At 36.1% G+C, this 12,579-nt stretch overlaps 1 protein-coding gene across 3 annotated transcripts in view; it reads left to right on the top strand.

The window, feature by feature from the left end:
- IFT80 (intraflagellar transport 80) overlaps positions 1-12,579 on the top strand; it is a 134,810-nt gene that overhangs the window by 95,964 nt on the left and 26,267 nt on the right. For all 3 annotated transcript variants that reach the window (XM_047785687.1, XM_047785686.1, XM_047785688.1), the window contains 5 exons: positions 7,660-7,795; positions 8,492-8,639; positions 10,389-10,560; positions 11,244-11,333; positions 11,426-11,598. In XM_047785687.1, the coding sequence (XP_047641643.1) occupies positions 7,660-7,795; positions 8,492-8,639; positions 10,389-10,560; positions 11,244-11,333; positions 11,426-11,598 (719 nt within the window). The remainder of the gene's footprint in view (positions 1-7,659; positions 7,796-8,491; positions 8,640-10,388; positions 10,561-11,243; positions 11,334-11,425; positions 11,599-12,579) is intronic.

Below are 12,579 nucleotides of genomic sequence, written 5' to 3'. Positions count from 1 at the left end.
TTGCAAACACACCGGCCCTGCTGCTGCCACCACTGAATGTTCAGGGCAGTACCCATATCTCAGATCTATGGCACTTCCCAGGATCCTGCAACTAGGAACAGCCTGTGCAGCACCTCCCATGTAGGCTAAGTAAGACGGATCACCTCATACATGGTCTACAGGTGGCAGAGGCAAATCACCGCAGTTATCGCAGAATCTAGAGACGATCAGGGCCCATTCCCACTAGGTTCAAATCACCTCAAAGGAGTTGCATTGCAATCAAACACAAGCCTTTATTGCTCTCACCCCCTTTGGGAACTCATACACCCTGCTGCAGCTACAGCCAAATTCTCTGGTCACCTTGCAGATCCTTCTAGAGCTCATTACCACTGCCTAGGGCCCTGCAAATAGGAGTAACCTGTGCTACCTTCATTCAGGTCTCTGCTTCTGTTGAGAGCCCAACGAACAGGCACTGAATGCTGGCCCTACCCATTGCCCCCTTCTCCCTGAAAACACACTGGGCATCCTGGGGATAACAGACTGCTCACACCAAAGAAAGAGACAGCAAAGATTCAAACGCCCACACCAAAAAAAAAAAAAAAAAAATAGTGACCCCCCCAAAAAAAATACAAAGGTGTATTCTTGCATAGAAATAGACCTGTAAGAGTACAGTTTGATTACCCAAATTCACAGAAAAACAAAAACAAAAACAAAAAAAACACAAGCAAAATGAAGAAGGTCAGAAACCATTCCCAGTTAAAACAACAGGAGAACTCATCTAAAGCAGTCAGCAATGAAACAGACCTCTGCAGTCTGACAGACTGAGTTCAAAAGGGAAATAGTGAAAATACTGAAGGAATTAAGAAAGGATAAGAACAGAAATGCAGATTCCCTCAGAAAGGAACTAGAAAATATAAGGAGGAGCCAAGAAAAACTAGAAAATTCATTTGCAGAGATACAAGCTAAACTAAGGGCAATAGACCAGAATGAATAATGCAGAAGAACAAATCAGTGACATGGAAGATAGAATAATGGAAATCAACCAAACAGGACAGCAGACAGAAAACCAAATGAAGAAACATGAAAGCAATATAAAAGACCTATGGGATAATATAAAGCTGGCCAATCTACGCATAATAGGAATTCCAGAAGGAAAAGAGACAGAAAAGGGGATTGAAAATATATTTGAAGAAATTATGGCTGAAAACTTTCCAAATCTAAAGGATACTGATATCAAGATACAGGAAGCACAGAGGGCCCCAAATAAGTTGAACCCAAACAGGCCCACACCAAGACATATTATAATAAAAATGACAAAAGTTGAAGATAAAGAGAGGATTCTAAAGGCAGCAAGAGAAAGGCAAAGTGTTAATTATAAGGGAACCCCAATAAGACTATTAGCTGATTTCTCTACAGAAACACTACAGGCCAGGAGGGAGTGGCAAGATATATTTAAAGCACTGAAAGGAAAAAATTTGCAACCTAGAATTCTCTATCCATTTAAAATAGAAGGGGAAATAAAGAATTTCTCCAACAAACAAAGCTGAAAGAGTACAGCAATACAAAAACCCATTCTAAAAGAAATACTGAAAGGGCTTCTCTAAACTAAAGAAAAAAAAAAAAGGGATGGAGGAAACCACAATTGGAAAGCAGCAACTTAAATAAGCCAGCATACTGATCTGGCTTATGAAGATGTTAAAAGAAAAAGAAAAAAAAAATCAAATTCATACAATGTGGGCTATGGAAGTAAGAAAAATTAGATTCTTTTTCACTTTTTTTTTTTTAAAGGATGTGTTTGAGCCTATATGATTATCAGGCTAAAGCAAGCAGATATAGGAAGGGGTTAACATACTTAAAAAACAGGGCAACCATAAATCAAAACCGGATAATACATTCACAAAAACTGAAAAGAAAAGTATTCAAACATAAAATAAATGGAAATCATCCAACCAAAAAAAATAAAGAAAAGAGAAGCATAGAATCAACTGGAAAAGAAGGTTTAAAATTGTAGTAAATACACGTCTATCAATAGTCACCTTAAATGTCAATGGACTGAATGCTCCAATAAAGAGACACAGAGTGGCAGACTGGATAAAAAAGCAAAAACCTTCAGTATGCTGCCTACAAGAGACTCACCTTGAGGCAAAGGACACTTATAGATTGAATGGGAGGGGATGGGAAAAGATGTTTCATGCCAATGGACCAGACAGGAAAGCAGGAGTTGCAATACTCAGAAAAAATAGACTTTAAAACAAAGGCCATAAAGAAAGACAAAGGACACCATTTAATGGTTAAAGGATCCATACAAGAAGAGGACATTAAAATCATCAATATATGTGCCCCTAATATAGGAGCACCCAGATACTAATGACAAATATTAACTGACATAAAAGGAGAAATTGATGGGAATACAATCATAGTAGGAGACTTTAACACCCCACTCACAACAATGGACCGATCTTCTAGACAGAAAATCAATAAAGCAACAGAGATTCTAAAGGTAACAATAGAAAAGTTAGACTTAATTGACATTTTCAGGACATTACATCCCCCCAAAATCAGAATATATATTCTTCTCAAGTGCACATGGAACATTCTCAAGAATTGATCACATATTGGGGCACAAAGCTAACATCAACAAATTTAAGAGTATAGAAATTATTTCAGGTATCTTCTCTGACCACAATGGCATGAAACTAGAAATCAACCACAGGAAAAGAAGTGAGAAAAAACTTACTACGTGGAGACTGAACAACATACTACTAAAAAACCAGTGGGTCAATGAGGAAATCAAGAAGGAAATTAAAAAATACCTCGAGACAAATGATAATGAAGACACAACCACTCAAAATCTATGGAATGCTGCAAAAGCAGTGCTCAAAGGGAAGTTCATAGCAATACAGACATTCCTCAAAAAAGAAGAAAAATCTCAAATCAACAACTTAATCCACCACCTCAATGAATTAGAAAAAGAAGAACAACCAAAACCTAAAGTCAATAGAAGGAAGGAAATCATAAAGATCAAAGAGGAAATCAATAAAATAGAGATTCAAAAAACAGTAGACAAAATCAATCAAACCAAGAGCTGGTTCTTTGAAAAGATAAGCAAAATAGACAAGGCTCTGGCTAGACTCACCAAGAAGAGGAGAGAAAAAACCCAAATAAACAAAATAAGAAATGAAAAAGGAGAAGTCACAACGGATACTAAAGAAATACAAAAAACCATAAGAGAATACTATCGACAACCATATGCCAACAAAGTCGACAACCTAGAAGAAATGGACATCTTTCTAGAGATCTACAGCCTGCCAAAACTGAATCAAGAAGAAATAGATCAACTGAGCAGACCAATCACTAGAAATGAAATTGAGTATGTCATAAAACGCTCCCTACAAATAAAAGTCCAGGACTAGATGGCTTCACAGGAGAATTCTACCAAACATACAAAGAGAAACTCATACCCATCCTCCTTAAACTTATTCAAAAGGTTGAAGAAGGAACTCCCAAAGACCTTCTATGATGCCACCATCACCCTAATTCCCAAGCCAGACCAAGATACCACCAAAAAAGAAAACTATTGACCAATATCTTTGATGAATTTAGACGCAAAAATTCTCAACAAAATTTTAGCCAACCGAATCCAACAACATATCAGAAAGATCGTACACCACGACCAGGTGGGATTCATCCCAGGTTCACAAGGATGGTTCAACATATGCAAATCAATCAATGTCATACACCACATTAACAAAAGAAAAGTCAAAAATCACATGATCATCTCGATAGATGCAGAAAAAGCATTTGACAAATTCCAACATCCCTTCATGATAAAAACTTACCAAAGTGGGTATAGAGGGAACATTCCTGAACATAATAAAAGCCATTCATGACACACCTACAGCAAATATAATACTTAATGGAGAAAAGCTGAAAGCCTTCCCACCAAAATCTGCAACAAGACAAGGATGCCCACTCTCACCACTGTTATTCAACACAGTATTGGAAGTCCTAGCCACCGCAATCAGACAAACAAAAGAAATAAAAGGCATCCAAATAGGAAGAGAAGAGGTAAAACTGTCACTGTATGCAGATGACATGATACTATACATAGAAAACCCTAAGGATTCAACCCCAAAACTACTTGAACTGATCAGCAAATTCAGCAAAGTAGTAGGATATAAGATTAACATTCAGAAATCAGTCGCATTTCTGTATACTAACAATGAAATATTAGAAAAGGAATACAAAAATACAATACCTTATAAAATTGCACCCCAAAAAATCAAATGCCTGGGGATACACCTGACCAAGGAGGTAAAGGACTTATATGCCGAGAACTGTAAAACATTAATCAAGGAAATTAAAGAAGATGCAAAGAAATGGAAAGCTATTCCATGCTCCTGGGTTGGAAAAATTAATATTGTAAAAATACCATACTACCCAAAGCAGTCTACAGATTCAATGCAATCCCTATCAAATTACCCATGATGTTTTTCACATAACTAGAACAAACAATCCAAAAATGTGTATGGAACCACAAAAGACCCAGAAGTGCCAAAGCAATACTGAAGAACAAAAACTAAGCAGAAGGCATCTCTCTCCCAGACTTCAGGTGATATTACAAAGCCACAGTAATCAAGACAGTATGGTACCAAAACAGACAGACAGACCAATGGAAGAAAATAGAGAACCCAGAAATAAACCCAGACACCTCTGGTCAATTAATCTTTGACAAAGGAGGCAAGAACATAAAATGGGTAAAACACAGTTTATTCAGCAAGAATTTCTGGGAAACCTGGACAGCTGCATGTAACTCAGTGAAACTAGAACACTCCCACACCATGCACAAAAATAAACTCAAAATGGCTGAAAGACTTAAATATAAGACAAGATACCATCAAACTCCTGGAAGAAAACATGGGCAAAACACTCTCTGACATCAACTTTACAAATGTTTTCTCAGGTCAGTCTCCCAAAGCAGCAGAAATAAGAGCAAAAATAAACCAATGGGACCTAAGCAAACTGACAAGCTTTTGCACAGCAAAGGAAACCAAAAAGAAACCAAAAAGACAACTTACAGAATGGGAGAAAATAGTTTCAAATGATGCAACTGACAAGGGCTTAATCTCTAGAATATACAAGCAGCTTATACAACTCAACAGCAAAAACACCAACAACCCAATGGAAAAATGGGCAAAGGACCTGAAGAGACAGTTCTCCAAGGAAGATATACAGATGGCTAACAAGCACTTGAAACAATGCTCAATATCCCTGATTATTAGAGAAATGCACATCAAAACTACCATGAGATACCACCTCATACCAGTCAAAATGGCCATCATTAATAAGTCCACAAATAGCAAATGCTGTAGGAGGTGTGGAGAAAAGAGAACCCTCCTGCACTGTTGGTGGGAATGTAAGCTGGTACAACCAGTATGAAGAGCAGTGTGGAGATACCTTAGAAAACTATACACAGAACTACCATATGACCCAGCAATCCCACTCTTGGGCATATATCTGGACAAAAAACTCTACTTAAAAAAGACACATGCACCCACATGTTCACTGCAGCACTATTCACAATAGCCAAGACATGGAATCAACCCAAATGTTCAGATGATTGGATCAGGAAGATGTGGGGTACACACACACACACACACACACACACACACACAATGGAATACTACTTGGCCATAAAAAAGAACAAAATAATGCCATTTGCAGCAACATGGATGGAGCTAGAGACTCATCCTGAGTGAAGTAAGTCAGAAAGAGACAAATACCATATGATATCACTTATATCTGGAATCTAATATACAGCACAAAGGAACCTTTCCACAGAAAAGAAAATCATGGACTTGGAGAATAGACTTGTGGTTGCCAAGAGGGAAGGGGAGGGAGTGGGAGGGACTGGGAACTTGGGGTAAATAGATGCAGAATGTAGCCTTCGGGATGTATTAGCAATGGGATCCTGCTGTGTAGCACTGGGAACTCTGTCTAGTCAATTATGATGGAACACATAATGTGAGAAAAAAGAATGTATACATGTATGTGTAACTGGGTCACTATGCTGTACAGCAGAAAAATATATAAAGAAATTTTTTAAAAAACATTACAAAAAAACTAGAACTCAAGTCTTTTATTAAATGCATATTAGTGTAGGGTAAGGGAGAAAATTCAACTGACCATGAAGCTGTTTATGTCCTATTGTGACAAGTGACCCCAAAGAAATAGAACAAAGTGGAAGTAGTAGAACTGTACAAGGGGATAGTGGAGAAGCCCTGCTGAATGAAGAGGGAATGAGAAGGGCGAAACTTCACCTCCACTATCTGTGTACGTAGACATTATTATTACTGTCCCTTTTTGCTTTTGAATTTCTTAGAGAGGAGGTCATATCTGTTTAAAAGTGTTTAAAAACATATACTAGGTACTTTTGATGGTGAGGATAAGCAATTCTTTGTTGTAAAGATTAGTTTCTCTGAAAGTTTTCCATTTTGAAAATACCAAGGGTTATATTTCACATGTATCTTGATGTACATTAAACAGAATTTTCTCTTCCATAAAATACAAGCTACAGTATTTGGAGAAGGATTTTTGTAAAAATGTATTATGAACTGGTATATGCCTTATCCTGATCCATCAACTTGGATAATAGCATGTGTGTATTTTTGTTTTGTTTTTTAAAGGTATCATGATAGTACACTTAGATACAATAACTTGGTGGTGTATAAAGATTCTTTTTTATTTCTTTTTGGGGCTATACCCACAGCATATGGAAGTTCCCAGGCTAGGGGTCAAATCGGAGGTACAGCTGCCAGCCTATGCCACAGCCACAGCAAGGCTGGATCCCCGACTCACTGAGCAAGGCCAGGGATCAAACCTGCATCCTCATGGATACTAGTCGGATTCTTTTCCCCTGCAACACAATGGGAACTCTTCAAGATGCTTATTAAATTCACAGATCCTAGCAAGTCTTTAGACACAGTAAGCCATAAATAAATCCTTGGATTGAATTGAAATGGATTCATACTGAGCCATTTCCAAATTACATGGTAATTCATTTCACCAGCTAGTATAGCAGTAGAATAGATTAATGCAACATGCCAGAAATACTTTGTTATTATGGATAGAGTGGTAATCTAGCGGTCAGAAGTCTGGGTTGTAAATTCTAAATTTGTTTGTTAACAGCTTTTTCTGAGCAGAATCACTTATGGCTATGGATCTCCGTCTTCTCATCTGCAAATGAAGTATAATGCCTACCTCACAAGATTATTTCCTCTTTCACAGGAAATAAATGTGAGGGCCTTATAAAATGTAAGGCTCTTAAAACAAGATATTTTCACAAATCCATTCTTACTAATCCTTAAAATATAGGCCATCTACTTAGAGTAAATTTTGGTATAAGACACTTATTAATTAAAGTAGACCTCTCATGCAGTGAAGACTTGCCTCATTCTTTCACCCTGTCTACTAAAGGTAGGACAGGAAGATCATTGGAAGTGTGTCTCAGCTTACAGAGTTTCAGAATATTCATTATTTTATAGTGTTTTAATAGTCATCTTTCCCTTGTAAATTAAAAAAACTACACTTTAGCTTCAAATGTTCTTGTAATTGAATAATAAAATGAATCTCATGTCAAGCACTGAAACTAATCCAGAATTTTCATTTTTTTAATTTTAGAATGAAATTGTGGAAATTGCTCTGGATCAAAAGGGACTTACCAATGATAGAAAAATTGCTTTCATTGATAAAAATAGAGATCTCTATATCACTTCAGTGAAACGATTTGGGAAGGAAGAACAAATTATCAAACTTGGTAAAATAATTATAATACTTTTAAAATTTTGATTACTTTTTTTTTCTTTTTCTTTTTTCTTTTTGTCTTTTTGTCTTTTTAGGGCTGCACCAGTGGCATATGGAGGTTCCTAGTCTAGGAGTCCAATTGGAGCTATAGCTGCCAGCATGTACCAGAGCCACAGCAACTGGGATCCGAGCCACATCTGTGACCTACACCACAGCAACACCAGATCCTTAACCCACTGAGCGAAGCCTGGGACTGAACCCCCATCTTCATGGATGCTAGTTGGGTTCGTTACCCGCTAAGCCATAACGGAACTCCTAAAATTTTGATTACTTTCAGTTTTCTCAGGCCTACTCTGTCATATATTACACTAAATAGCTTACTTACCTGAATAGATTTAATAATAATGCTTTGGTCTCATAACATTTCTTAGCTACTTAATTCCATTTTAATAGCAAGTCTTTAGTTGCTACAGCTGACTTGGAATTGAAAGAAAGACATGTAGATTAAAAATATAATGGCTCTGGGTAAAATATTTAAATATTTCCATAAATTTTTTTGTGAATTTTTGCATGTTTTCGCCATTATATGCTTAGAAAATAGTCATACCTACCAACAGTTGGAGTCTTACACATCGATTGATTTTAAAAATATATTTTTAATACTTATATAATGAAACTAATAGTATATTCACATTCTTTTTAAAATAAGGAACAATGGTGCATACTTTGGCATGGAGTGACACATGCAATATCCTTTGTGGACTTCAGGATACTCGATTTACAGTGTGGTACTACCCCAATACGGTTTATGTGGACAGAGACATTTTGCCTAAAACATTATATGAAAGGGATGCAAGGTAACATTTTACTTCATGGGATTGTTATTGTGGTTAATGAACTAATAAGAGTGTCATGTTTTTGCTTCTAATTTCAGTCCTGCAAGGTGTGTTTCACTTAGTCAACTAAATAAATTGCTCAGCTAAAACTAGTTTTATGAGGTTCAAGTGATGGAATCAAGTTGAAAGTGTCATATAATACTATTATATTTATTTGTTACTTATATGAATATAATTTTGAAGCTTACTGTTGTTTAATGATAACTCAGTGTTTTCAATGTGATTTAGTGATTTAAATATAGACACTCAATATTCTTCTGTGGTGCACAACTTTGTGACAGCATTTACTCTGTCCCAGATTCTCTTTGGACCTTGAGACTTTCAAGGATGTCTCCCTAGAATTAAATTTTGAAATTGATATTAAATATAAAAAATATAAGATTACTGAAAAGGTTATTTTAAATTTTAAATGTTTCAGAAAATCAAATGCATTTATATTCCTAAATTCTCTAAGAAAGAGCAAGAAATAAGATCTTTCACTCTTGACAAACTAGGAATACAAAGGCTTCTCAATTCTAAATGTTGACTTAAATTTCAGATCTATTTTGTGTTCATTTTTAATATTCAAGCTCACATTAGCTTGAATATCAAAATCAGAGAGACATCAGAGTTCCTGTGGTGCCACAGTGGTAACGAACCCAACTAGTATCCATGAAGAAGTGGGTTCAATCCCTGGCCTTGCTCGGTGGGTTAGGGATACAGCATTGCCGTGAGCTGTGGTGTAGTTCACAGACACGGATGGGATCTGGTGTTGCTGTGGCTGTGGCGTAGACCCACAGCTACAGCTTCAGTTTGATCCCTAGCCTGAATTCTTCCGTATGTCACAGTGTGACCCTAAAAAAAAATTCTCCAAGTTCATGATTTTCTTTTCTGTGGAACTATTTGATAAGAATAAGCAAATAAATAAATAAATAATAAAAATAAATTTAAAAAACAAATAACAAAAAAAATTTTAATTAAAAAAATCAGAGAGGCATCATATAGAAAAGTGTTTAAACTAATGAAAAGAAGTTAGTTTCTTTTAAAGTTCACTTATTGTTATTATGAGAAAATAATCTTGGAATCAGCTTAATTTTTAATGTTTATACTTTTAAAAGTTGAAGCTAAGTGCTTTATCATTTGTATGATTTACCTTAAAGACTTAGGAAAAAAATTTCAAATGCTTTTAGTCATAGTTCTCAAATACATAATAATTTTTTCCATGTTAAAATGTTTATATATTTTGCTCTAAGTGTATATAGCAAGTATATTCAAATATTTATTTGAGGAGTTCCCATTTTGGCTCAGCGGTGGTGAATCAAACTAGTATCCATGAGGACATAGGTTCGATCCATGGCTTCGATCAGTGGGTTAAGGATCCATGATTGCTGTGAGCTGTGGTGTACATTGCAGATGTGGCTTGGATCCCATGTTGCTGTGTCTGTGGTGTAGGCTGAGAGTTGTAGCTCCGATTCAACCTCAGCCTGGGAATTTCCATATGCCATGGGTGTAGCCCTAAAAAGACTATGTATTTTATATGTGTGCATATATATATGTGTGTGTGTGTGTGTGTGTGTGTGTGTGTGTATATACACACAGATATTTGAATATATACATTCTCCCTGGAGTTAACTTTTGGAGGGTTGGAGATTCCATATAAATGTCGAGGTCAACTCACTAAATTTCATTTTTTGCTCAGAATATGAATTGCACCTTGCCTTTTCTCAACAGTGAATTTAGTAAAAATCCCCGTATTGTGAGTTTTGTTGGAAATCAGGTAACTGTAAGAAGAGCTGATGGCTCACTGGTTCACATCAGCATATCACCATATCCTGCGATTCTCCATGAATATGTAAGCAGCTCAAAATGGGAAGATGCTGTAAGACTTTGTCGTTTTGTTAAGGTACTTTACATTTCAGATCCATAACTGTGTATATACTGTGTATTAGTTTATGTAATATCTTTTCAAAATGAAAAACAGTAAGAGCTAAGGGCTGGAAGAATTGCAGCTAGTTGTTTTGTTTTGTTTTGTTTTTTTGGTTGAATCAAGTATTTTCCAAGCATATTTGACCACAGAAGTCTTACTTTGCATTGGTTAGTTCCCTTAGAGTAGACTTTTGTGAAAGGACTTTTAGATGCTTTTACTTACAATGTGTTGTTGGCAGCAGTCTGCTACAATAGCATTGTCTGAGAATCTCTCTGTTCCTCTGGTTCTTTGTAGTTGTAGTCTTCGACATCTCATCAAAAAGACTGGAGGGCTTAGAACCTTGAGTTGTCATAAAAGTATAAGTTCAAAATAAACCTTTGATAATTAGAAATGAATATTTTCAGAAAACTTCATTCAAAAAAGTTCTCTGTGTTCTTAGTATATTTCAACAAAGGAGCCACAGTGAAATTTCTACATCATTAATTTATTATTAGTCTTTTCAGTAATTTTAGTCATGCTCGGTAAATTTTTTAGTATTATTAGTCATGCTCAGTGATTTTTTATTTTTTCATGAAAATACAACTTTATTTTAATTCATTGTTTATTTTAAGGCAGTTCGGTTATGTAGTTGAAATAACTGTTTTCATATTTCACTTTAGGAACAAACCATATGGGCTTGCCTAGCTGCTATGGCAGTTGCTAATCAAGATATGACTACTGCAGAAATAGCCTATGCAGCAATTGGTGAAGTAAATAACATTTACTTATGTGTATATGTTTGTGTGTTTTTCTTACCATAATTTGTTACTATCCACTTCAAATATTTTTCTCTTTTTTTTAGATTGATAAGGTTCAGTACATCAATTCTATAAAAAATCTTCCATCTAAAGAATCAAAAATGGCCCACATGCTAATGTTTAGTGGGAACATACAGGAGGCTGAAATAGTACTTCTTCAGGCTGGCCTTGTTTATCAAGCGATTCAGATCAATATTAATCTCTACAACTGGGAGAGGTAATATGTTTTTCATCAATTCCAAACCTGATTGATCTTAATGTATTCTTCTATTTACCACTTAGTAAATTACATTTTCCACTGTACTTAGTAGTTTCCTAATATCATAAAATTTATTCACAATTATATTGTTGAGTAGTTTGCCATTAAATATTTTTGCCTTCTCTGAATTGTGATTGATTAGAAGTTGTCTGTGAAGAAGTAAAGAGAGTTTAGGATGTCTCCAAAATTTCTGATTTTGGCAACTTGATAGATGATGGTACAAATATTAGCAAATTTGGAAGGGATATTGGATTTGAAATATTTGTGAAGAGATATGTGATGATAATTGATTATTGGACCTGGAGCTCAAGGAAGATTTGAACTGGAGATGTAGATTTAGGAGTCATCAGCAAATGGATGGTAGTTGAAGCCAGAAGGATGGATTCAGTTGCCTGGGGAATGTGTGGTGTGAGAAGACATCAACTACATTTGCAGAATGAGTGAAAAAAAGAGAAATCCAATGAAAGATTGGTATAGGCAGGGAGAGGAGCCAAGAGAGACTTGGGGAGATAAGGAAGAAATAACAAAGATTTGTAACATGGAGTGGTCTGTAGCCTTCCTCATCACATTAGGCTTTGGGACAGATTTCTTTCTGAGACTCAGTGGCAAGTTGCACTTCTTCATGACATATTAGATTTCTCTACTCATTCTCTCAGGTATGTATCCCTCAGTGAACAAGTCTGTAGTGCTTATATACACCTAATGTTACTGTGTTATAAAGTTGGCATGTTGGAGTTCCCATTGTGGCACAGCAGAAACGAATCCGAGTGGTAACCATGAGGTTGTGGGTTCAGATCCCTGGCCTCACTCAGTGGGTTAAGGATCCATCGTTGCCGTGAGCTGTGGTGTAGGTCACAGATGCGGCTCAGATCCTGAGTTGCTATGGCTATGGTGTAGGTGGTAGCTATAACTCTGATTCGACCCCTAGCCTGGAAACCT

Source organism: Phacochoerus africanus, chromosome 1 (genome assembly GCF_016906955.1).
Source record: "Phacochoerus africanus isolate WHEZ1 chromosome 1, ROS_Pafr_v1, whole genome shotgun sequence".
Taxonomy (NCBI): Eukaryota; Metazoa; Chordata; class Mammalia; order Artiodactyla; family Suidae; genus Phacochoerus; species Phacochoerus africanus.
This window is presented reverse-complemented; position numbering and strand designations above follow the sequence as displayed.